Genomic DNA, 27534 nt, shown 5'->3' with positions numbered 1-27534 from the left:
AGCAGGAGAGGTAACGTCTTAAAGGGCTATATTACCGTGTTCTCTGCACCAAGTGAGTCCGGCTTGGAAATCTGGGGTCTGGAGAAGGAGGTTTGCCCTGCCTTGATGTAGAGCCAGATCTGCCAATGTTTCTGATTATGTCACGGACCTTGCCGTCCGGGTCTCTCGCTAATGACTGATCACCTTTAAATCTGGCATATTGAAATTGGCACTTTTCCATGTCCTTAATCTCGTCGTCATTAAAGTGTCTGAAGGTGGCAGTAAGCACGGAAGGCAAGAGAGGAAAGCTCTCCCTGCAGCAAGTTGCAAATAAGCAAAATAAAATCTTAGAGGATATATCGCCTCTGAAGCAACTCGGAGCCAACCCCCGGGTTCAAAATGAGTGCCCACTACAGCCCAAGCTTGCGGGCTGGACTTCTGCTCCGGGTCAACTTTCAGCCCCCTTGGCCTCGGCGTGGCGCCAGGAGTCGTCTGAGAGAGGCGACTGGACTCTGCAGAGTCTCCTAGGAACCGGGTGGGGTGTGGGTACGCGGCACGCGTGAGACAGGGAAGGGGTGGGGAGGGTAGGAAGAGGAGAGCCCTGCGCTTCGCACCCGTGCACCAGGACTCGCGTCGCCTCCTCGGAGCCAGGCGGTGCGGGGCTCTAGCCAGCTCAGCCGGGAGCGCTGAGACCCTCTCTCGGCGCGAGCGCCGGGCTCACCTGGTCGCGACCGAAGGTGCTGCTCGGGAGGGAGGGCGCGGCCGGCGGGCGGGCGCAGGGAGCGCGAGGAGGCGGGACCGAGCGCGACGGGGCCGCCCCGCCCCTCGATGATGCGGCGCCAGCCGACTCGCCTCCGCCTTGTCACTCACTCCTCACCATGGTTGCAGCACAAAGCAACAAGCCCCGGAGGCCGCTTCCTCCCTGAGGAGCGGCTCCGGCGGCCGGAGAAGGAGCAGGAGGAGGAAGAGGCGGAGGAAGCGGAGGGGGAGTCGCCGCTTCCCAAACACTCTCGCCGAGGGGGCTGTGCGCGGCTCTCGGCTCTCGGTCCTCGGCCCTAGGACGCCCGCCGCCGGGAGTCCGGACCCGGGCTGCCCGTGGCCCCCTCTTCCCCCTCCCCCGCCCCGCGCCGACCGGGAACAAAGTTGCCGAGAGCGATTGGGCCGGAGGGCTGCAGCCCCGGCTGGGTGCTCTGGCCGCAGCGGCGCCGGGGCAGCTCCGCTCCTGGCGCGCTGATGGGGGGAGGCGGCGGCGGTGGAGCCCACGGCGGCGGCCAGAGCAGCAGAGGCGGCGGCGGCGGCGGCGGGGCGGCCCGGGGGGATGCAGCAGCAGTCGGGAGGGACGGCCGAGTCCAATAGACGGAGACTAGGAGCGGCAGGCACGGCGGCGGAGACGATCGGGCTAAGCAGCGCCCTGACCTGAGCCAGTCGTCCCGACGTCGGCTGCGGCGCCCAAGTGCCCGAGGACTAGGGACGCGGGAGATCCGAGTGCTTCGCGGAGACTCCCGGGCGGCGGGGCGAGCCCCTGAGAGGAGGGGGCGACCCTCCGCGCGAGAGGGGAGAGGAGGCCCCGTCTGCCTGCAAGCCTTTCCCTTCCTTACAGTCGCTCGTACCTCCCTAAAAATAACTCAGGCCCGCCGGGGCCAGGAGGAGACGCCACTGTCCCCCGAGTGGAGCCTGGGGAGGCGTGTCGAGCCAGGCCCGGAGGGAGCCGGGCGCGCCAGGAAGCCTCTCCCGGCCGAGCGGCGAGGAAGAAGAGGAGGAAGGGGAGTTCCCGGCCGCCGAGCGCCCGCAGGGACCCTCCGGGCCGCGGGTCTCGGGAGCTGCGCGCCACCCGCCCCCTTCGCGCGGCCTCGCTCTCCTGCCGGGTCTCCTGCGCGCCAGTCCCGCGCTTGGGGCCGCCGGGCCCAGCGGAGCCGCCCCCCCGTAGGCCCCGCCGCCGCCGCGGTTTGGCTTACTAGCCTCAGGCGGGCGGAGCGCGCAGGGCGGAGGCAGCGGCTGCGCTGGGCCGGGAGGAGGCCGACGAGGGTGCGGAGCGGCCCCGGCCCGGCCCACGGGGGGAGATGGCGTCCTACGTGGATAACAGCTTCCGCCAAGCGGTGATGAAGAACCCCGCCGAGAGGACCCCCCAGGTGAGACCGACCCGCCGGGACTTGGCTGGATTTGTGCTTCGCCTGCTGCGCCCTTTCCTGTCCCCGTCCCCCCTTCCTGACACAGTTGGCCCCGCGCACCCCACTTCTCCCATCAGGACCCCCAACTTTCAATGGCATCCCATCTCCGAATCTTTTCCCCTGGTCGTCCTGGGTTTATTTTTCCCTCTCCTCGATATTCTTTTCGCTGCCCTCCCCATTACTGACCTTCCTCCTTCGTTTGGCCCCGCGGAAGAGGGAATTCTCTAATTAGCTTCCCCTCTTCCCAGTCGTACCCTGGAGCTTCTGAATCTTGGGGGTGAGGGGGGACTCACCTCCCCATGACCAGCTACTCCTGCCACCCTGGCTGCAGGGCCCTTTTCCTTCCCATGCATGTGGCCCCTTCTACCTTCAGAGTTCCGTGGTGTTTGAAAAGGTATAGGAAGGAAACTTGTATGGCTCTGCGAAAGAGAAATCCGTCTTGACCTTCTAAAGTAAAATATTGAGATGTTTGTATATTTACTATTTTGCTTCTTTGAAAAAGGGATGCAGCTTTCTAGTGCAGGGGAAGAAAAGTTGATTAGCTAGGTTGGTGCTTTGAGTTTAAATTGCAGGCATAACTGCAGAACATATTCAAATACACCCCCGGAAAGGGCACCCTGCGGATTCTTTTGGTGTTGCACGACCTTGTCAAAATTAGATAAGTTTGTTAACCTTTATATACATTCGTTTACCTTTAGGCTTATTTGTCCTCTTTAAGTGGAGCGATTGCGGATGGTGTTGGATTTGGTTGTCTCAAGTTGGACTAGAGAGGGGGAAATTGTATAAAAATGTGGTGCTTTGATTTTTTTTTTTTTAAGCTTTTAGTTGCTGACTGGTTAATGACGCATATTCCTAAGCATTGGGATGGTGACTACAGGGGATCCTGCTGCCAACCCTCTTAAGACAAATAAGCCCTCCTGATCCTTGGGACCATCAGACATTTAGGATCTAATGCTTGAAAGAGTTGCTTCGCTTGTTAGGTGTTGGATGCCATCTGTTCAAACCCAAATGCTCTCCTTCTCTGATGTTGATTATTATTATTTAATGTGGGGAGAACAGAATAAAATAGAATCTTTCACTGGCTGCCTTTGGACAAGGCCCAAGAATGGCACCTGGTACCGTTTCTGATTTTTCATTTTTCCTGATGGAGCCATCATATCTGGGGGATCATAGGTTGCACATATTTACCAAAAGAATGGACAGTGTGTGATAATTGTACAAGAATATTCATTTCACTATATTTCCGGAAAGTTCCAATTCTATAGGATTATTTTATCAAAACCAAGCAGTATCCTGCTTTGATCTTGTCCCTGGGCATTGCACTGCCTCCCATGTGCCTTCCTCCTCTACTGTTTGTTTTAAATTTGTAAATTGAATCAGTCTAATGCATCCGAAAATGCACGTTCTCCGTGGTAGTGTGATGGAAAAGCAAATTTCAGTGAAATAGTTCAGTTTCTTTCAGTGTTTGAAGTACCAAATGAAATCACACAAGTTGAGAATATTAGAACCTAGCCAGGCGGGTTAGAAAATGATGTCATAGGCCTTTAGTGGAAATTAAAGCAGGGGTGGGGGGAAGCTGTGCCTTCGGTTGATTAATTAGAACAGCAATGACTTGAAACCTACTATCAGTTGGGGGGTGGGGTCAACAAACAAGACTGGAAGAGACAAAACCTCCACTGTGAAAGTGTGTGGATTGTGCCAAATAAATGAACTGTTAAACTTTCCTCTTCTCCTGCCAGTTGTGTAGAATAGAGTAAAAACTGACCTAGCATAGAACTTGGCCTGATTCAGAAGTGGGTCGGTTACTACTAACACCACAACGTGAAAGCTTCATTGATAATCTGAAAGCAGCACATTTCCCCCCAGCAAACCTTCATTGGAAAAGTAAGCATAGAGAAAGCTACCAAACATTTTGAACATTGTTAAGTGTCAGCCCTATTAACTTTGGTATTCATTTGGTTATTACTAATGCAAACCCCATGTTTGCTTATTGTTGTTTTCAGGAGAAAGTAGCTTGAAATGTGAATGTTTTCCCAACCTTACCTGGCTGGTTAAAAACAATCTGCTAAAGTTCGAAATGTACTCAAGAGTAAAAAAAAATGTTTTGGTAGAAGGTGCTTTTTATATTGAGTGCTTTGTAATGTAAGCACTCACTATATTGAGCGCTGAAAGTTTTTCTGTTACCATCTTTTGTCAATGCTAGAGAGAATTTTGTAATACGAGGAAAGCAAATGTATTAAATAAACTTGATATCACAAACAGAAGGATGTGAATTAGGAAAGTTTTGCTGTCATGCTTCCTTCTGTTTTTCAGGATAGACTCGATAAAGGAGTTCATATGATTCTCATTACAGGCAAGAGGAATGCTTTAAAAGAATAGAGGAAATATGTAATTTTTTGTTAAATTCAGGTTTTCTTTTTTTTAATCCCTACCATCCCAGTTTCTCTCTCAAACTCTGTGAAGACATAGTTTTGTATTTAGGTCAATCCATTGCCTAGAAGTTAATAGTGATGTTGCTAGTGTAACCTAAGACGTTAACTAGAGGAGAATTTGAGGGTGGGGAGAGCCCAGTGTTAACACGGAGACTTTGCAAATTAGGGAGCTTTCAAGCACACCTGGAAAATGGGAACCCATTTTATTTAGCCATGTCATTAGAGAGGCAGAATGGTAAGGAGAAAATAAAAAAAAGTCACCTGAATTTTTAGCCTAATCATGCATACCTAGATTTAAGAGGCTGTCACTCTTTCACCTGATATTCTGAAAGGATGAAAAAAATCTTTGATCCAATGTGTGTCCCACATTATGTGTCTGGAAACCTGGCTAAGTTTTAGTCAATGGGGCACTGTATTCTAAATAACAAACCCCTTGAAAATAATGAACACTAAATGTTCTATTGATATTTTTCAATGCACCTATGTTGAAAAACAGGACTCTTAAGTAATTGCTTTATTAAACTATTTGGGTTTATGCTTTAATCATTTAAATGAGAAGCTTGGTCACCAAAGCAATTTAGTAAAGTGAAAGATGTAAATAAATTACAAACAGCTTTATCCCCCAAGGCTTTAAACAATAAAATGCTTTTTCTAAACCATTTTTTTAACTTGTTGAGTTCAGACCCTTTGTAGCTGCTTCTATAGAGTGTTTAAATGCATGTTTTTAGTTTTTCAGGTGAAGCATCTATTGCTGAATTGTTTTCTTTCAAGATCTAATTTAATGTGTTTTTAGCCAGTTACAAGTTATTTTTAAAAATGGTATGTGTAAAACAGCTCCATCTCATTTCTTCCTAGTTAATAATATTACTTTGTCTTTCACTATTGAAAATTTTTTTGGCTCTTGAACCTTTTGATTTAGTTGTTAACTCATGAATTTGTCAGCTGAGGGCCCAAAACAGTGTAGGACTTCATTCTTTGCAAAGTCACTTAGTCATAATGAGAGGGCTGAAAAAATACCGTTTTCCTAGAGAACTTTAAATTATGAGAATCTGCACAAAAGAGTATCTCTGGTAAATACTTAACTTTAAAATCTAGTGAAAGAATTGTGTTTATTATAGTTACATTTTCCATTTGAATTTCTTTTTATCATTGTTTATGAGCAGTTTCATATTTTCATTTGACAACTTATACTTTGATTATATTTTAGCAAATTTTGGGGCTCTAGTAATAAATATTTGGTTCTGAAGTAGTTTTTGTTCAAAAAATAGAACTGAATGATTTTTGTGCGGTTTAGAAAATCATATTTCACTAATTCCTGTTCAGCAACAATCACTTATTTACCTTTCATAATAATGATATTTGAATTTATAGGTTAAAACATATACATATTTATAACTGAAATACTAATTTCAAACTGTATTAGTATGTGACTTTGAAATTTATGGTAAAAATTAACATTTTTTTGTGATATTGGTAGAAACTTAGTTGTTTTAACATAATCTTTTAAACATTTAGTAATTAACAGTTCCATAATTAGCTTTGCATATATTGGGTGAGTTTCAAAATGAATCTATCCAACTGCAGTGCTATATGTGGACTGGTTTAATGCAGTTCTTCCCAGGCCCTGGCCTTTAACAGAACAGTTACAAAAAAATAATAACAAAATAAAACTAAGAAAAGGAAGTGGACTACTCGGTTGCCAACTTGTTTCATTTTTTTCCTTTCAAGAAAGAATGTAAAATAACAAACTATAACCTTCGATCACTATCATTTTATTAATGGTCCTGCCCTTTAATAAGAAAGGGAGGATATACTGTCATTGTAAAGCTATTTCTCGAGATCAAAGATTCCTTGATTCATAAGAAAACTCACTGTTTTTTGTTTTTTGGTTTTTAATTTTACTGTGGGCCTGAAAACAACTTTATCCAAGTGGATTTTGGAGGGAATTAAATGATAACGGTAGGTCTGCCTTTGCTGATATTTGAAATTCAAGTCATGTAAAGTAACAGTGGGTTGTACTTCAGATATAAATTATCTGAGGTAAAGATAAAATAACTGTTTAAAGACACATACTGCTGCTTGACTCATTTGAAAACTTACTTTTTTTTTTTTTTAGTGAAAAAGACTTGTAATTACCTGAAGTAACTTTGATCTAGGCTAAAGAGATAGGGAAATGTGCTGATAGTTCTTTGATATCTAAATTTTATGGGCCATTCCCTCTACTCACCTCATTTTTGGCACCAGATAGTTTTCTTATCTGTAAAATGAGGATAATAGCTTCCTGAGGTTGTTTTGGGATTAAGTGAAAGAAAGTACATTTACTACTTAGTGCAATGTCTAATAGTAGTTTTTATTGTAGCACATTTTAATGAAATACTTTTTATCAGGCCTTGGGAATTCAAAGATGAAATGAGACCTCTGTCCCTCCAGTAACTCACCAATGTATTGTATCCTTTAAGTAGGATGTGATTCTTTAGTTGCAATAGCAGCCATTGAGGCTGTGGACTTCCTAGATGAGGTGTCCTATGCCAAGACTTAGACAAGCATGTATTGAGTCTCAGGGGAGTAGGAAGTTACCCACCAGTGGAGTAGGGGACATGCAGGATATTCCAGAAGTAGCACACATGGTTGTAAGAAAATAGGTGTAAACCTTTGTTCCGTGTGCTTGGAGCCAAGGAAGTGAGTAGGGGATGAGAAGTGATTCCACTGGAGCATAGAAGGTTGTGTTTTGAAGGAGAGTAAGAGGAGACCAAGAAATCTGTTAAAGACTGATGTCTGTTCTTCAGGCTTGAGATGGTTGGTAGCCTGAGTTACACAGTGGAGAGGGACTAGAATTATTGCAGTAGTAGAATTTATTGGACAGGCTGACTGAATGTGTGCATATTTATATCAACTACTCATTGTATCAAACTAGTGCACATTATGCCAGTTACAGTCTGATCATGGCAAGTGATTATTATTATTATTTTTTTTGTAAGATTTTATTTATTTATTTGAGAGAGAGAATGAGAGAGAGCACATGAGAGGGGGGAGGGTCAGAGGGAGAAGCAGACTCCCCGCCGAGCAGGGAGCCCGATGCGGGACTCGACCCCGGGACTCCAGGATCATGACCTGAGCCGAAGGCAGTCGCTTAACCAACTGAGCCACCCAGGCGCCCTATTATTATTATTTTTAAAGATTTTATTTATTTATTTGACAGAGAGAGACACAGCGAGAGAGGGAATACAAGCAGGGGGAGTGGGAGAGGGAGAAGCAGGCTTCCCGCGGAGCAGGGAGCCCCATGCGGGGCTCGATCCCAGGACCCTGGGATCATGACCTGAGCCGAAGGCAAATGTTTAACGACTGAGCCACCCAGGCGCCCCATGGCAAGTGATTATGATGGACATTTCCTAGTTCATAGGAAAAACTTCTAAGTTGTTGAATATATTTTTTATTAAAATTTTTTTATCTTATACTGTTTTTTCCTTAAACTTTGGTATCTTCTACATCTACATTTTGGTATCTAATACGAAATATCTGATTTATCGTATCGTTATGCTAAATATTTTATTTCTTATTTTGTAATGATGTGGGTTTTTTTTTTTAAGTGGGCAGCAAAGCAAGGTTTATTGAGTCATAACAAAGTGATAGTACAAACCTCCTGAGGAGGGAAGGGGCCCGAGAGGGTTGCCCCCCACTTCTTTAAGATTTTATTTATTTATTTATTTATTTATTTATTTATTTATTTATTTATTTATTTATTTATTTATGTGAGAGAGAGAGAGAGAGAGAGAGAGAGCGCACAAGCAGAGGAGCTGCAGGCAGAGAGAGAAGCAGACTCCCCACTGAGCAAGGAGCCCAACTAGGGCTCAAACCCAGGACCCTGGGATCATGACCTGAGCCAAAGGTAGATGATGCTTAACCGACTGAACCACCCAGGCATCCCTGTAATGTGATTTTTAAGCATTCTGCCCTTCCGAAGAGTTGAGGAATATCTGAATTTAAGCAGGAAAAAAGGATTTATTTATATAAAAACTCACAAGTGACTTATGATGGCACAATGTAATGATTATAGTGAGTGTTTGAGAACACTTGGGATGTATATTCCCCTGTACCATTTAGTTAATGTTGGTAAGTTAGGAAGGAAAAGCAAATTGTAGTACATATTATTGCTCTTTTGTAGCTTTGTCAGACATTGAATATATATAGTTAGTCAAAATATGTTCAGTAGTTATAATATCAGCCTTTGTAGGGAGAAAAACAAGCTGCTTGCTACTTTATTTGTTTTTTATCTTTTCAGGGGGAAAAAAACAGCTGTGATCTCACAGGCTAATTAACCACTACTTACTGAACTATTTACCCTAAGTGTTTCTTGCTGTACTCAGGTATTTCCTTTTCTTCTTCAATCTGTGGAAGAATTTGCCTTTAGTGTGGTTATGGTGGGGTTTTTATGGAGTGGAAAGTTTAGTCCTTGCATTTTAAATTCTCTTGGGTCCACCATTTCTGTGCTTACGCATAAAAAGTGTTTTACAGGAGTTGGTGTTAGTGACTTGAAGGGGAACTTTGTTTTGTCATTGGAACTAAACCCTCTTTTTTCTTGCTGTTCAACTCTTAAAAGTTGAAAATAATAAATTATGGATGTTTAGGATTTTTCAAATATTTAATGTGAGCTAAATGAAATAAAAATGTATATTTTGATCCTGTTGGTAGTTAAATTGACAAACCAACATTCACCATAATATTGTCCCTTAGCATCTTCCTGTTCTTCTCTACCTCTTGGTATTTGTTCCTACCCAACATAAAAGCTACTAAGAGACCCTAAAGAAGAATTAGTCATTAGCTGGTTATTCCAAAGAGGCCTGATAGTAACTTTCTGAGAAGCTACCTACAATCAATAGATCTAAAGGGGTGAGGCACGATGATGGTAATCTAATTTCTCCTGAGTATAAACTCTTGTCAAAACTCATTATCTTTTTTTTATTTCAATAAATTTTTTTAGTTTGAGATAATTGTAGATTCACATGTAGTAGTGAGAAATAATGCAGAGGTCCTGTGGAACCTTTACCCAGTTTTCCCCATTAACAATGTTTTGTGAGACTAAAATATTGCAATCAGGATGTTGGCATTCATACAGTCAGGATGCGGAACAATTCCATCACCATAAGAATTCCTCTTGTTGCCCTTATTTGTAGACATAATCATTCCCTGACCCTACCTCTGGCATGGACTAGTCTGTTCTCCGTTGGTATAATTTTGTCATTTCGAAAGTGTTATATAGACGGAATCATACAATATTTGACCTTTGGGATTGACTTTTTTTCCCCGCCCCCACTCAGCATAAATAAAGCTTTTTACCTTTTGGCTAAAATGAATTTCTACTATTGTCACTGAGTGGTTTGGGCTGTTTTCCTGAAATACCGGTAATATCTGGGGACTGGGGAGTGCCAGGTAAAGTGGATTTAAATAGTGACAATGGTGAGAAAATTCTGTGATATGTATAAAATAATGACCAAAGAGTATAAGGTCATGGATGAGCAAGAGTTATGATAGTACAACACATTTGGGATATTTCAATATATATAGTTTCTTTCCATAAAAAAAATATTTTTTTTGGTCATAATGGAAGTGGTAAAGCTAGCTTTAGCCTATCAGTGATCCCTCATTTAAAAAAATAACTTGATCTTCCCTAACTGAAGTGATATTTTTACAATTCAAAAGAAAGTCTAATGAATATCTTCATAAAGGTGTCCCAATGGTCAAATCAGGTACAGTTTGAACAAAATAAAAATGAGTTATAACCTTCTAGGAGAAAAAATATCCATTAGCTCATACCAATATAAGTAAATAATTGAATACATAGGTAAATGGGGGAAGAAGAGAGACAGCTCTTTGTTACTGTAGAATTCCAATTTAAAAAAAATTTAGAAGGGGGCGCTGGGTGGCTCAGTCAGTTAAATGTCTGCCTTCAGCTCAGGTCATGATCCCAGAGTCCTGGGATCGAGTCCCACATCAGGCTCCCTGCCCAGTAGGGAGTCTGTTTCTCCCTCTCCCTCTGTCCCTACCCCTTCTCATTCTCTCTCTCTTCCTCCCTCCCCCGCCGTGTACACGCAAAAATAAATTAAAAAAAAAGTTTTATAAAAAATGGAAATAGAAAATCACAGCAATAATTGCTGTAAGCAAAAATACGCAGTTGATGTCAAAATTAGTGGGTGAAAATATGAAAAACATATCAGAGGGGCACCTGGGTGGCTCAGTCAAAGGTCCGACTCTTGGTTTCGGCTCAGGTCATGATCTCAGGATTGTGAGATCAAGCCCTGGGTTGGGCTCCACACTCAGGGGGGGAGTCTGCTTGAGATTCTCTCCCTTTGCCCCACTCACCACTCAGGTGCGTGCATGTTCTCTCTCAAATAAATTAAATCTTAAAAAAAAGAAATCTGTGTCAGATATCCTCAGAATATTTGCATAGTCTCAAAATATCTCCCCAAGACTGATTAATTATGAAGGGGAAATCAGTGCCTTTATAGTGAGGAAAACTGGTAGACACCAAATGAACCAGGTGAATCAAAGTTATATTACCACTGTCAAATAACACAATTCAGCTGAATAAATTTGCAGACGTAATTGGCTTTATTGGATGATTCATGAATCAGGTAGCATCCCATCTAGCAAACACGAAGGAGCTTGCAGAAGCTCTAGAAAATGGAAGGCTGAAGGGAGAAGGGGATAATGAAAGAGCAGATTACTTCATCTTTCTTTGGGGGATGGAGAGGGTCTGTATGGCAAACTACTTCATTGGTGGGGACCAGTTACTAAATTCCTGGAGAAGGTTGAAGCTGCCATTAGGTTAATTATGAAGCCTCGGTTTGGTTACATGGGTTTAGCACAAGTGACTCCACTTTGCACCTGTTTCTTTTTAACTCCAGCGAGAAGACATCAACATCATGCTGCATTGAGAAGGGCACATCTGTGTAGTATTCTTACTAAAAATACTTCAACCTTAATGTCAGAAAATACTAGACAAACTCAAATTTTAGGAAATTCTACAAAATAACTGTACTCAAAAGTGTCCAGTTTATGAAAGGATGACATGCTGAAGAATTGTTACAGATTGAAACTAAGGAAATGTGATAAACAAATGAGATGTGACATTCTGGATTTGATCCTGGACCAGGGGAAAAAAAAAAGTTAATAACATAGGACAATTGGTGAAATTTGAGCAGTTAGATAATTTTACTGTGGTTATTTTATTTGTTAAATTATGGGAAGCTAGGTGAGTATATAGGATCTATGAACTATTTTTGTAGAACTTTCTTATTCTAAAGTTATTTTAAAATTGAAAGTAAAAAAGGCATAGCTTTTGGAGTTTTATTGTGACTTTGATAAGGGGCCACAATTAAGATATTTTGAAAAATAATCTTTTTCCTGATTAATGATTTAATCTTACTGAAGAGCCTGTTCCTTTTCTAGCTAAATGTCTTGTATGCATTGGATCATTAATGACATGTTCCAAGCAATATATTAGTTGGAAGAAATTTAAAACATGCACACTAACTAATAGATAAGTGGACCTGAAGAGCTAAAATAAGTTTTTAACTATTCATTTTTATTCCTGTCTGAATTTTGTAGACATTCACAAGATGCAGTATATTTTATCAGTTTTGAATGTTTCACAGTCCTGAATTTTAGTAGATTAGTGTATTTGGTATAAGAAAAAACGTGTAGGAAATAAAATATTCCATGTACATTAATCACAATAGAAAAGAAATTGTGGTAGTAGCTTAAGGAAGTCAGTCTAGGTTAAAATAAAGGTGTAGATTCTCCCCTCCCTGCTTTCCTGTGAACTTAAAAAATTATTTAAATTAATTACTTTTTGTAGGAATGAGGGTGTGGATGGAAGGAAAAGGTACGGGTGTGTCTAAGAAGTTTGGTCCGAGGCACTATTACCACTACAGATGTGATAATATTATGTAAACTGAGTGTGGTCAATACACTTTCTAGGACTTTTTTTTAATTAGAATAATAATAGAAAAAAAAAGAATTTCTTTTAAAATCAGTTCAAAGCAGGGCCACTGGGTGGCCCAGTCAGGTAAGTGGTTAAGCGTTTGCCTTGGGCTCAGGTCATGATCTCAGGGTCCTGGGATTGAGCGCCCTTCATCTGGCTCCCTTCTTAGCGCTAAGGGAACCTACTTCTCCCTTTCCCTCTGCTCCTTTCCCTTGCTCGTGCTCTCTTTTTCTCTCTCAAATAAATAAATAAAATCTTAAAAAAAATATCAGTTCAAAGCAGAAATATCTTTACCAGTATTTTTTTCCTTCATATGTACACCTTTGTATTTCAATTATAAAGCCAAACTCCACCATCCATCCACTTTCCCAGCCCCCTTCCCTCCATTAGCCATCTGCTTTTCCTCTATTTATGGTAAATACTGGAGAATGCATGCTGTATTTGTATATATTTTTTTCTTCTAGAACAAATTGGCACTGGAAGATTGGATTAAAAATATGGGACCCTAACATTTGAGAAAACTACAAATAAACTTAAGTGTGAAAGTATTTACTATTTTCACTTATAAAGACATAAACCATTATTTATAATATTAAACTGATCAAATTTATTTATTCCCAATTAGAATTTACCATAAATAGAGGAAAAATATGGGACCCTAACATTTGAGAAAACTACAAATAAACTTAAGTGTGAAAGTATTTACTATTTTCACTTATAAAGACATAAACCATTATTTATAATATTAAGAAACTGATCAAATTTATATATTCCCAATTAGAGATGAGTTTTAAAAAGTTAAGAGTTTAAAATAATGAAATGCAGTAGCATAAAATGCCAAGAATTGAGGTAAGAATTTGACTGCATTTCAGTTTTGTTTCTAATCTTCATTCATGTTTGATCCCCCTACTTTTGTAGAACTGGAAAAAATGGAGGAGCAAACTTCAGGGGGCAAATTTTATCTGCATACCTGCTCCTACTCCTTCTATTTGGGAAACCACAAACTTATTTTAGAGTCAGGCAATGTAGGAAGAGACCCAAAAGTTCTTCCCAGTGTGAATCTCCAAACCTAGTGATTAGGATGAGTGGGAATTCCTATCTTGAGTCCATTTCTTTGGTATGGTTTAAATCTACATTACACAGAGAAAACTGTGGGAGGTAACATGATAAAGTCATTTCACTTTAGAAGTCCTTGTTCCCACTTTATATATTCTGGGCTGGCTATTTTCCTTCGTAGTTATACATTTATATCTTTAATTGTGTTCACAGAATAGTTAATTGTAGTAAGTTGATGCAGTGATTCCCAGGAGCCCTCTTGAAAATCTTACTGGAATATACAGCTATGTTATTTTAGCTACAGTTATGGAGTCATACAGATATATTTAATTTCTTGGTTCACTTATTAGGTGTATGGTTATTAATTCCTGAACTGCAATCTCTTATCTGAAAATAGAGATAAAAATACTAGTGGGTGAGCATTATATGTAAATATAAATATATAAAAATTTATTTGTATTTATTGACTATCAATGTAACTTTTAAATGTAATTATTTCTAAGTGGTAACTATTGATATACATATTGATTTAAAGTTAAAAGTAGGCTTATATTTCTTGTTACTTTTGCTTTAAATTTACTCTATTTTTAAAATTTCAGAAATTTTATTTCATTTTTTTAAAGTGCTCCATTTGTGTGCTCTTATATTACTACATGTAGTAAATACTTTGTCATGTTTCTGTGACTTTAAGGTTGCAGTTGTCATTCCTCCTAGAAGTTGAATCATCACTTTATAAATACATATACATTTATATATAAAACATTTGTAAAAGAGCTGTTTAAATAGTTTTCTGTACTTTGTTGGATCCATACTTATAAACTTATGTCTTGAAGGAAAATGGTTTGATAATGAATGTTATACAAAACTAGCTTTTATACTAAAACTTAGAGCAGTTGTTCTGTTTAGTTATGAGCTTTTTATGGTAGCATTCAAGATTTTATATAGATAAATGGTGCTTATGTGTAGTGAGGTCAGTTAAACAATTTGCTATTAGAAACTAATGGATAGAGATGTTATTGGAAAGAGTCCTGGCTATTTGTCATTTAAAAATAGTCTATGTTTTCGTAACTTACTTGTTTGGGTGGGGTGAGTGCATAATAAATGCCTGAAATTTTAGTCTAACTTAGGACCCCCATTTCATTTAAAATGGATTAGCTTGCACTGTGTCTATCGACTTAACTCGAGAGCTTGCTGGTCTGGGACTTAACTATTTATCTTTAAAGCTCAGAACTTGGTGTGCCCTTTGGTGCAGAATTTGAGTTAATAAATGTTTAATGACTTGATCTTTCCTGAGAGTTTGAGATACAGGGGAAAAGTAATTATATACTTCTATATTAATAGCAAGTTGAATAAAAGCTGAAAAGGAGTAGTAATTTTTGGTTCAGTTTCTGTAACATTTAAGTCCTCCTATTTTATAGAAATGTGTACCTTTGTGGAATGAAATTATTTTTATTGAGTATCAGGCAGTTGCCTCCCTGTGAGTTTAATCACTTTGGTGCTAGTATTTTAAACTGTCATTTACATGATGTTTTCACTGGCATTTAACACAGGGTATAAATTCTTTTTCTGGGCTCCTGTGACATTTTTGTCCTATTATGCAAATTTTTTTATTACTTTGAGATTTTTGACTATCATCAGGAACAGTAATTTAAATTAATGACAGACTTAAGTTATAAAATTAAATGCGATTCTAGTATCTAAAACTAATTTGCTGACGAACTAAGTAGAGATCCTAGCCTTGCCCTATTTTAATAGATAAGACTATTTTTTTTTGTAGAATGATTTACATGCAAATCTGTTAACTTCTTAAGGGGTGATGTCAAGAATAGATTAAATATACTCCATTGAAATCTTACTCAACTTACTGATGATGTATAAAACTTTAAGAAAAAGTAAGCTGTAATAAAACTTATTGTAGGTAAATTCTTTTATAAATTTTTAGCAAGAGATGTATTAATTAAATATATAGGTAGTGTTTTAACTTTCACTTCATTGTCTTCTACTTTTCACCAGTTCTTTATTTTTAATTTTGACATGTAACTGCTCTCTTCATGGAAGGAGAGAGTGTGATTTCTGGAGAATCTGGAAGGCCCCTAATTCACAGAATGCTTCCCTCATTTTCTGATGATGCCTAAGGTGACAGTGAGGAAAATATGTCAATATTGGTTCTTGGTATTGAGTGGAACCTTAGAGATCAGCTGATCATTGTCCTGCAGACCTGTAGATGGGCCCTGGGAGGCTTCTTAGGGACCTTTTGGGAGGCCTGGAAATCTAGCCTAGCTTGCACACTTAATTTTTATTAGAAAAAGGAGATTCACCACTAAAAAAATGTTGAAAATTCCTGATCTAGTTTGGACTCCTGAGTAGAAGAAGTAAACAACAAGAGTAGTTGAGTGAATTTCTCCATGTCAACAGAGACAGAGCCAGCAAACTTGAAAATTTAATCGTCTACATCAGGGTGAGCAAACTATTGCCCTTGGACCAAATTCAACCTATAGCCTGTTTTTGTAGGTAAAGTTTTATTGGAACACAGCCATGCTCATTCTTTACATATTGTCTCTGGCTGCTTTCATGCTGTTGAGGCTGAATTTAGTAGTTGACAGAGACACTGTTGCCTGCAAAGCATAAAACCTTTTATTGTCTGGCTCTTCACAGAAAAAGTTGCCCTTTCTCTTAGACCTTCATCTAGGTGAAAATGCAGATACTTTTGGAAGAGTGTGGGTGTGGGGTGACTATTCAGTACTGTTATCAGTTAAACCTCAGAGAAGTGGAAATTTCCTTTTTAATATTTGATAAGGTGAGGAGTGGACCAAACTTTGCTAAAAGAGTGTATTTTATAATTTCGAGGGGCTGCTTCTATTAAAAATATAGCAATATAGGGTGCCTGGGTGGCTCCCCTGCTTGGCGGGGAATCTGCTTCTCCTTCTCCTTCTGCCTGCCGTTCCCCCTGCTTGTGCTCTCTCTCTTTCTGTCAAACAAATAAATAAAATCTTAAAAAAATATATAGCAATATAATCAGCAAAAATGTCTTTATTTCTAATTATATGCCTTAAATTGAAATATGTATTTGTCTCAGGGATAATGCAGAATTCTTTTGGAGTTGTTTATAATGTAGTTCTGAGCAGATTTGATTAAATAATTAACTTTCTTGAATGGTCTGCTCTACAGTTTAGAAAACTTCAGAATGAAGAAGATAGGCTGGAAATGTGTATCAAACTGGTAGAATGTTAAGTCACCTGACCATTATTTTTCTTTCTCACTCAGTTTTTTTCTAACTCAGAATTTGTTTATGTGTACAGTGATTTTTAGGAAATGTCAGTAAATTGCTTGAACTCTTCAAGGATTACAATTATGAATGTTACAGTTGCTAGTCCATAGTCTACTACTAGTCAATTCATAAAATGAAAACTTTAGTAACTTTTTAAAGAGTAGGCCCCCATATTGTAAGTTAATTTTCTTGGCACATGTCATATATTTTCATTTATTGTATGATAACTTGGTGAAAGTTTTTTTTGTTTGTTTGACAGAAAACAAATTTGTTACCTTATAAATAAATGCTGTACTATTAGTGAATGAAGGTGATGTATTCACTAACACAGGAAATGAAAACACTTATTTTCAATTCTGTTAATCCATGAGCTTTGTGTTCTATTTCTTAAACCCCTTCGTAAATAAATTATTTTAGCTGTTTATTTTGCCAACAATAACAGTAAAAGCTTAGGAACCATTCAAACTGAGAATTTAGAAAGCTAGCTACTTGTGGGATAAGTTTACTCACCAATTCTTAGCAAGACTGCTTTCTGCTTTTGTGATGGAACATTTAATTACATATTTCTCTTTCGTTATACTGGAAGTGTTAATTCCTTCATATTTTGCATATATTCCTTAAGAAATATCTTGCTGACTGCCCTAGTGGTTACAAAAAAATGTGTTTCACTGACTTCTGGTTTGCTTACAGACTTGAAACATTTAATCATGCTAGGTTAAGAATTTCTAGTCTGTTCGATATGCAGTGGGGAATCATTGGAAGCTTTTGAATCCAGGCAGTGAGTCAAGATAGTGCTTGAAGACAAATAATTTTGTACTGTTAGGATGAATGTGAAGGTCATGGAGGACAGCTAAGGCTTTTGACATGATTAAGGCATACACTTCAACTAGACTGGACAAGAAATTACATGGAGATGGATCTATATCAGTTCGAAATGAAACAGACAAACTTGGATGGAAGAGGGACCAGCAGTAGCTCAGGACTATACTTGGAATGAACGACTGTATTATTTTCTTTTTCTTTTTGACTGTTCTGAACGATCAATTATGGTGTAAGGGCATGATATATGACTTTTATATTAGATTATGTTATTTTTTTAGAATATGTTAAGAATAATGTGTTACTAATTTAACACTGTTAACTATACTGGAATCAAAATAAAACAGAACAACAGCAAAAAAGGAATAACATCTTACAGTCCATTGACTGTGAGGATAAAGTAAATGAGGAAATTTGATTTGTCAGGAAAGCTAAAGAGGAGTTTGAAGAGAGGTAGGGGCACAGAATATGGGTTCTTATTATTTTACCTTTTTTTTTTTTTTTGGTGGCATTAAAAACATTAAGTTTTTCTTTCCTAGGTTGTCTCTTGGGCACTAAGTGAGAACTTCCCACTGATTTTAGGTCTCAAGGATTTAGTAAGTCTTCTATAATTGTAAGCCTGTAGTCATTTTAGTCTGAAGAGGTATCTTTACACAGAGGAATGAGGAGGAGTGGACTCACCCCAGCCTAGTTTCACTATTATTTAAAACAGCAAAAACAAAGCTACTTTGTCAATCTCTTATTTTTTTCTTCCTATGTATAGACAGACAAAGAGTAGGACTTTTAATCATTCTAATAAAGTAGCTCTTTGTGATCTTTAAAGACAGTGGATATAATATGCATTATTTATTTTGTTTATCTGTTAGTGTTCACCCAATATGGTTTTTCTGAGTCATACAGTTTCACTCCTACGAAGGATATTTTTTTGTCTAGGTTGTTGTCTTCGGTTTTCCAGCCTCCTAACTTTTTGGAAACTGTGTCTGTTTTAGAAACCTTTTTCCAGGTTTTCAAGAAATTTGGAGTTAGATGAAAATTTCTGATAAAATTTTCTTCCTGAATTAGGCTTTTGTTATGAAAAAGACAAAACAAAGTGAAATCACTGAGTTCTGTAAGCCTATCAGATATATCAGGCCCCAGTCCCTGGTGCATGCTGGGTGCTCTGCTCAGTTATGCAACTTTGTGTTGTACTCAAAGATACCCTAATTTCTATTTAATATGCAGTGAAGAATTATTTTTACTGCTTCTTTATCTTATTTAAAATTACTGTAAGCCTATTATCTAAACCTTGAAATTGGACTCAGAGATACAACTGTTTACTTTTTATTACATTGTTTACCTTTTCTATCGCCCATCCAAACAAAGTTGCATGAGTTTATCATTCCTCTTTGTAGTGTGCTATGGGGTTGTCTTCAGTAGCTGTTAATTTCTTTGCAATTACACAAATAATTTTTAAATAGTTAATATAACTTGTACATCTGTGGTAATAAATTATATCAAATATATTAAAGAAAAGACTATTGCAATGGGACTTGGGGGGTTAGAAGTGAAATTACTTAGTTGAGAGCATTTGCTCTAATGGTGGTGTAGGAGGGAGATACCACTCCAAATTTGCAACAGTGTCTTGCCAGCATTAAGGGGAAACTTTGTAGAAAATACTAATGAAAACATTATCGCAATGTACATAGTATCAGAACTCCTCACTCCCAAATAAAAATACTCTTAGTGTTTACTCTCCTTCAGCTACTTTTCCTTAGAGGGTAATCAATTTTTATCTCTTGAGGTGTTATCTCAGTTATTTATGAAAATGATTGGATCTCAGCTGATTAGTCTTCTGAAAGGGTCAAAAACTAACTTAAAACTTTAAAACATGTTATACAATATTTTGTACATTTCTACTTTTGATTTTTTTAAAAGAAGGGAGTAGATATTAAGCATATTGAATCAGTTTTCAGGAAAACAATACTTACCTTCAAATTGGTTGCAACAAAATAGCATGGAGGAAAGAAAGAAAATCCCCCAAACCCCTAAAAAACTAGCAGCTCCTGTAACTCTGAAAGTCTGATGGAAAGCAGTCCATAATTCTCATCAAGTTGGGTGAATTTTTTTTAGGAAAAATGAGAAGAAAGATCTCACCCATAACATCTGGGCCTTAAAATCTGGTCTTTTGTACATCTTACAGTTTTCTTTATATATGAAATAGGCTAAAATGTCGTTTATTTTTTGTCCAGGGCTTTAAAAAAATGCCGAATCCCTGTCTTCTCTTTCAGAGGATTAGAATAGTTTCTAAGAATGTTCTTCATAATTTATTGGATAATCACTCCCCTCTGCTGATTATGAAAATAACTACATTAGAAATACTTACATACTTATGTACCATGCTTATCTTTCTTCCTCTCTGCTTATAGGCTAGGTCCTAATTTCTATTTCCCTTCATTTTTACTTTTCTCAGTTGATTATAAGATCAAAAGTACAAGAAGAGAAATGCTGTTGTGGGTCTGTTTACTTAGGATGGTATTTTAGAGGAAAAACCTGAGGCCTCATTTCTCATTGTCAAGTAGAACCCATTCATGTGGATGGTAATTGTCAAGAATGATACTTGTAACCACAGAGAACAATAATCTCGCATTATCTTCTGAGTAAACTGCTCCTGTGTTTGAACTGATTCTGTAAAAAGCTAACTGTGGAGTTCAGGAAAGAAAACAGTTTATTTTCCTTTCTAGTTCTTCTTTCCATTCCAACTGCTGTCCTTCTCAGGCCTTTTCAGCGTCCCGCTAGTGAAGTTTTTGATTTCCTCTCTTTTTACACATGCTAGTAGCTCTTCATTTAATGCTACTCTCCCACCCTCATGGCTGTCCTGGTCATTTAAGAATTAACCAATTTTTTTCCTCCTTCATGAAGCTTTTTCTGGTCCCTTTGGCAAGAGGCTGAATTTTTCTTTATGGGATGTTTACTATTTTTAGCTTGTGCATCTCTTTAAGGCATTTGTCCTCTGGTAATTATTTTGTAATTATTAGCTATATACATCTTATCTCTTCTTTTAACCTGAAAAATTCCTTAAAGGTGAAATCTTATTGACATTTATATTTCCATGAGGTTTTAAAAGACCTTAGCATTTAATAAATATTTGAATGTGTGAAGTGTATGTCAGACATTCTTCTGTAATTCAGTAAGCAGTACTGATGGGGCATGACCCAATTTGGTACAGTTTTAAAATTTAACTCTTAGAAAATTATTTTTATTTCATTGTAACATAGTTTAGGCTTATGATTATTTTAAGACTGTGCCCAATTGATTCTTAGAATTACCCGATTAGGGGGCACCTGGGTGGCTCAGTTGGTTAAGCCACTGCCTTCGGCTCAGGTCATGATCCTGGAGTCCCAGGATCGAGTCCCGCATCGGGCTCCCTGCTCGGCAGGGAGTCTGCTGCTCCCTCTGACCCTCCTCCCTCTCATGCTCTCTGTCTCTCATTCTCTCTCTCAAATAAATAAATAAAATCTTAAAAAAAAAAAAAAGAATTACCCGATTAGATGATAGTGCTTCAGATTTTACTTAGTCACCGTGACTTGTGTCAGCCAACGAAGTAAGTCAGAAGTAAAACCTGAATTCCAGGCATGACATTATAAATTTCTAAGCCCTGGACTTGAGTTTGTTGCTTTGGATTAAGTTTCAGTATGTATCCATTTGCTTTCACTGGATTCTGAACTTTTTGTTTTATTCATCTACCTTTTAACCTTTCTTAAGCTAGATCAACAGTATTTTAAATTATATATTCAATCTCTTTAAGATCCAAGAAGAAAAAAATTGAGAGTAATAATGCCTTACAATATCTGTCTATTATTATTATTATTATTATTATTATTATTTTGCATTGCATTGTCACTCTAATGATGCCACTCATTTTTGGGTTCTATAATTCTAATGAGGAAGAGTAGCTAGAAAAGAAGGACTGGTGTTATACCACTCATTCTCTGTGTGACTTTGGCAACTTTCATTTGGCCTTAGTCTGTGTAAAATAGGGCACACTGTCTTTCCTATTTTTCAGGGTGGTGCAAGGCTTAAATGGGTATAATATATGAGAAAGTATTTCACAAATGGAAAAGTCTACACTGTGTAAGGCATTACCAGCACACAGCCAAAATATTAGTGCCAGTAGAAATTGTGAACCATTTATAAAGATAATAATGGACTAAGATCCTTTTAATATTTGGCTAATAGCACTTATAGAAATATGTCTCCTTTTGGTGTGTGTAAGGCAGTAAAACCATATTTTCAAATTATTTCTTTATTTGGTTGTCCAGGTTAATACTTCTCTGGATCATTTTAGAAGCATAGGCTTCATGTTGAGTTTTATAAAGAACTTTTCTTTTTAAAAGCATTTTCAGACTTCAGAGAACCATAGTGTAAAAACTCATCTACACCAATGTATCTCAAATAGTTTTCATCATTTTATTTTGAGTAAAAAAGCTGAACCCCAAATTCTTCACTTTCAAAAGTGTTCAAAAGTGGCAAAGTCTTTCCATGTGTGTAACATGTGCCTATGTTCTAAGTGTTTATCAGAATACAATTTTTTGACTAAATCTTTGTAATTATATGTTATGAATGGATGCAATTTTCTTTTCTTTTTTGATTATTGAGATCTGTCATCATTTTGTACTTAAATATGAATGCTGTGTGAACTTAGACATATAGCCAGAAACTTGCGTAATAGGAATAAGAATATGGAATAGAGATCTCATGACTGTTTTCAAAGAATTTGAAGAGGAATTTGAATTACTTCTTTTTTTTTTTTTTAAGATTTTATTTATTTATCTGAGAGAGAGCACATGAGAGGGGTTAGGGTCAGAGGGAGAAACAGACTCCCCGCCGAGCAGGGAGCCCGATGTGGGACTCGATCCAGGGACTGCAGGATCATGACCTGAGCCGAAGGCAGTGGCTTAACCAACTGAGCCACCCAGGCGCCCTTGAATTACTTTCATAATATAAATGTTCAAAATCAAAAGATGCAACAGTAAATGAATCTTTATATTATGCCTCTAATTATCTTTAAATAAGAGTGATTTTTATGATGCAGCCCTTTTTAAAGTTCCATATTAGCTGTTTTAGGTTGCCTATCAATGTAATAATATGTAAATAGTTTGAGTTGTGTTTGTTCTTCATTTTATATTTCGGGGAGAGCATAACTCAGAATAGCTGAGGAAAGATACAGAAAAGCGATTGACATTTATTGTCAGTTATGTGCTTGAAAGTCAACTAGGTGTTTTCTAATTTTTTCATTGGTTTTTTAAAAAAATCAACTGAGTTAAATAGGAGGTGCTGTCTTCAGTTTACCAGTGAAGAAACTGAGCTACAAAGAGGTTAAGTAATTTGCTAAAGGACACATAATTGTCTGATTTCAAAGTCCATGTTTTTTCTACTATACTGTACTCCCTCTACAGTAAGTTTGGGTATAACTGTATTGTTGTTAATAAGGACTTTTACAAAATGAAGTTCTGATTTGCTTATATCTTTCTTTTTTATATTCCCAGTACTACATTAGGTTACTTACACTTTAGAGATGAGCTTCAGATCTAAATAGTTTTATTACAGTTACTAGAGTAGGGCTAGAAGGTCTACTTTTTAAAATTAGATTCAGGTGCTTAGCAAATAGATCACTCTCAATAAATGTTGGCTACTGTTATTTTGACTATACCTTTTAAGTAGCCTGTCTTAATAGCATTTCATATTTATTGATTGTTAATTTTGTTACCAGACACTGTGTGAAGGATGTAAATGACTTATTATCTTGATATCCTCTGATACCTTCTTTGAACTATTTGCTGTTGGTTTTTGGTTCTTAGCTTGTTGGGTTTTTTTGTTTGTTTGTTCGTTTGTTTTTAAATATTCAAGTACACTGTTGGAAATTTTTGCCAGTGATAAGTCTGGTTAAGAATTCTTTGGTTTACAGAATGGGCTAGCATGTGGCCTTTCAAGTTGTTCTTTATTGGGGGAAAGTAACCGTTTCTCATCAGCAGTAGCACAACCAGGCATCTGCTGGATTGTCAGAATCACAGAATTGGCTTGCCTCTTTATTTCCATTGCTTATGAAGTTTCAACATGAAATTACTTTATACTTAGCCTTTCTGTATAAGAACATAGCTGGGAGCTTTGGTTTTCAGTGCTGACTGGAAAAGCCAGGGGAAAGTTTTGGGAGATTGCTACCAGGGACTAGATTTGAATGGGCTTTAGTCTTTGAAACTTAACAGTTTGGAGGGTAAAACATTCCTGGCACTTCTGCTTTTCTTTAGCTGTGGCCATGAGGATGTCTTTGGTTGTAAATGAACTTTGTTGTCTGGCCACACTGTTCAGGGAGGGGCTAATTGGACTAGAATTTCACCAGAATTGAGAAACATTTATTCAGGTATGCTAAGAATTGATTCATAAGCCTATATCTTGCACAAATGTACTATTTATCTGAAGTTATGTAGCTCTAACACCATTTTCGGATTGTATTTCACAGTTTCAACTACAGAATAAAAGGCAGATTGCTGGGTTGGGAATGTGAAATTTCCAGGACTCTTAAGTGCTTCTGAAATCCAAAAATAATTCATGCAGATGTTCTGGTTGTGCTGAATGTATATCTGTGTTTAAATGATGCTTTTGTATCAGTCATTTTCCCAGGACGTGTGTCACTTTGTGGCAAGACGTTCTATTTGTTTCCCTTTGGCTCTTATAAGACATAGAAAATATCAATCCCTACTTTAGGGTTGGAAGAGGACAATGCTCCAGGACAAAAAGATAGAGGCTATTCAAAGGTGTACCAACTTCTTGACTTTTTTTTTTCTCATTTACTCCTCCTTTTAAAAAAATTATACCTTTTCCTTCCAAAACATTCTCTGTTCTCTATTTCTTATACTCCTTATTTTCTTCTATTTTTGTAGGGTACTGGGGTCAAAAAGAAAGGTTAAGTACATAGTCTCCTATGTGGATTGCTCATTATCTTCTGGTAATTGAAAGTTAATTTGCATTGTAAGTGTACATGATAAGGTTTTCTGTCTCTGGAATGTTTTTAGTGTTCCAAAAATGTTTATAATTTGTACTTAAGCTATATATTTTTAAAATTAGTGTTTTCAGTATTACTTAGTTTTTTTCATGGCTCATACATCAAAAAGTATAAAAAGGTACACAGTGGAGAGTCTTACTTCCTCTTCTGTTTCACATCTGCCCAGTTCCCAATGTCCTCATGGTAATGGGTGATTTTAGTTGCTTATTTATTCTTCCAAAGATTTTTTTTTAAACCATATACAGACCCATTCAAAATGTATTCCCCCACCCCTAAATTATGTCTATACATCTGTTCCTTGCTTATTTATTTAAATAAAAATATAATTTGGGGATCTTTCTAGAATAGGACATGAAGAGCTCCCTTGTGTGTATGTGTGTCTGTCTGTCTGTGTCTGTGTATGTGTGCTTAACTATTTCACAGTATTCACAGTTCTATAAAGAATATCCCTTACATGTGTAATCTGGTCTATTTCTGCTGGACCAAAGGTGCTTGCATTTCTAATTTTGGTAGTTATTGTAGTAGCAGTTTACACTACCTGCCAGCATTGTATTACGAATTAAAAAAGTCGAATTGCAATTAAGTTGGATGCAACTTTTTCAAAAGTCAGGTATAATTTATACATAGTAAGATTTAACCTTTTGAAGTGTAAAATTCAGTGAGTTTTAACATTTGTACAGTCACATCATCACCATCACCACTGTGATAAAAATAAAGACATTTTCATCCTCCTGAAAAATTCCCTTGTCCCTTTTTGTAGTCAGCCTCCTCTTACTAGCCCTGAGTCTGGCAATTATTGAACTGATTTCTATTCCTGTAGTTTTGGCTTTTTCAGAATATCCTATGCATGGAATCGTGTAGTGTACAATCTTTTTGTATGGCTCTTTTTATTAAGCATAATGCTTTTGAGATTCAGCCATGCTGTGGCATATATCATATGGCACATATCATAATTTTTTTCTTTTCATTCCTGAGAAGTATTTTATTATATGGATGTCCTAAAATTTGTCCATTCCCCAGCTGATGGGTATTTGAGTGGCTTCCTGTTTTTGGCAATTCTGAATAAAGCTGCTGCAAACATCTGTACATAAGAATTTATGTGGACATATATTTCAGTTTTTCTTGACAAATACCTAAGTGTGGGATTGTTGAGATATATGGTAAGTGTAAGTTTAACTTTATGAGAAACTGACCAACTATTTTCCAAAGCAGCTGTGTCATATTGTGTTTCTGTTAGCAGTGTATGAAAGTTCCAGTGTCTGCACCCTGGTCAGTACTTGGATTTGCCGGTTTTATTTATTAAGCTATCTAATAGGCGTGCGTGTATTGATATCTACTACTTTTTTTAAAAGTCCCTTTATTGAGATAGAATTCACATACCAAACAATTCACCCATTTAAAGTATGTAAGCAATGGTTTTTAGTATATTTTCACATAGGTGCAGGTGTTGTCACAGTTTTAGAACATGGTCATGACTTCAGGAAAGAAAATCCTTGCACTCTTTAGCTGTTACCTCTGTCCTCCCCGCCACCCCATCCTCAGCAACCCTGGATCTACTTCTGTCTCTGTAGCTTTTCCTATTGCATACATTTCATATGAATGGACTAGTATGTGGTTTTTTTGTGACTGCCTTCTTTCATTTAGCAGAATGTTTTCAAGGTTTATCCATGTTGTATGTATCAGTACTCCCTTCATTCTTTTATAAGGCCAAATAATATTTCATTATATGGTTATAACATATTTTGTTAATCCACTCACTAGTTGATGGACATTTGGGTGGTTTCTACCTTGAATAGTACTGCTGTAAATATTCATGTACATGTTTGTATTTCCTTAATGATTAATGGTGAGAATCTTTTCCTATACTTATTTGCCATCCACATATCTTTTTTTTTTTTTTTAAGATTTTATTTATTTATTTGAGAGAGAGAATGAGAGAGAGAGAACACCTGAGAGGGGATAGGGTCAGAGGACGAAGCAGACTCCCCGCCGAGCAGGAAGCCCGATGTAGGACTTGATCCAGGGACTCCAGGATCATGACCTGAGCCGAAGGCAGTCGCTTAACCAACTGAGCCACCCAGGCGCCCAGCCATCCACATATCTTTGGTGAAGCTCTTTGCAAATATTTTGCCCCCCCACATTTAACTTTTTATTTTGAAATAATTTTAGATTTATATGAAAGTTTGCACATTAGTAGAGAGTTCCCATGTATACCTGTCAGTTAGGTTTTTCTGCTGTTAATACTTTACAGAACCATGGTGTATTTGTTCAAACTAAAAGATTAATATTGGAACAATACTGTTTACCAAACTATAAATTTTATTTGCATTTTACCAGTTTTCCCACAACTGTTTTTTTTCTGTTCAGGATCCAGTCAAGGATACTACATTGCATTTAGCATTGTGAAAATTTAGATGATTTTCTTTGAGTTGTGAGAGTTTTTTATATATTCTGGATACAAGTCCTTTATCAGATGAATGCCACTTGTAACTTTGCGAAGTTCTATGAAATAATTTTTATTTGCAGCAGAATCATTACTCATTCTGTTCTAGCTAAATGCAAGTATGTATATTTTTAAATGCTGATTAAATTTACATAACACTAGAGGTCTGTAGTTTCCCCACTTACATAACAAATGAATATATTCTAAAAATTGTGAAAAAATTATATTTTCTCCAGATTTCACCATAGTTTTGTAGATATGTTCTCAGAAAAATATTTTTCTTTCTTTCTTTCTTTCTTTCTTTCTTTCTTTCTTTCTTTCTTTCTTTCTTTCTTTCTTTCTTTCTTTC

At 37.7% G+C, this 27534-nt stretch overlaps 1 protein-coding gene across 2 annotated transcripts in view; it reads left to right on the top strand.

The window, feature by feature from the left end:
* The first annotated feature begins 1937 nt into the window (after positions 1 to 1937).
* Positions 1938 to 27534, top strand: part of RAPGEF2 (Rap guanine nucleotide exchange factor 2) — a 242243-nt gene continuing 216646 nt past the window's right edge. For both annotated transcript variants that reach the window (XM_021698714.2, XM_044912856.1), the window contains exon 1: positions 1938 to 2108. In XM_021698714.2, coding sequence (XP_021554389.1) covers positions 2040 to 2108 — 69 coding nt within the window. In that variant the 5' untranslated portion in view covers positions 1938 to 2039. The remainder of the gene's footprint in view (positions 2109 to 27534) is intronic.

This window comes from Neomonachus schauinslandi, chromosome 2, assembly GCF_002201575.2.
Source record: "Neomonachus schauinslandi chromosome 2, ASM220157v2, whole genome shotgun sequence".
NCBI classification, from domain to species: domain Eukaryota; kingdom Metazoa; phylum Chordata; class Mammalia; order Carnivora; family Phocidae; genus Neomonachus; species Neomonachus schauinslandi.
Note: the sequence above shows the minus strand (reverse complement) of the source record. Positions and strands in the feature narration are given on the sequence as shown.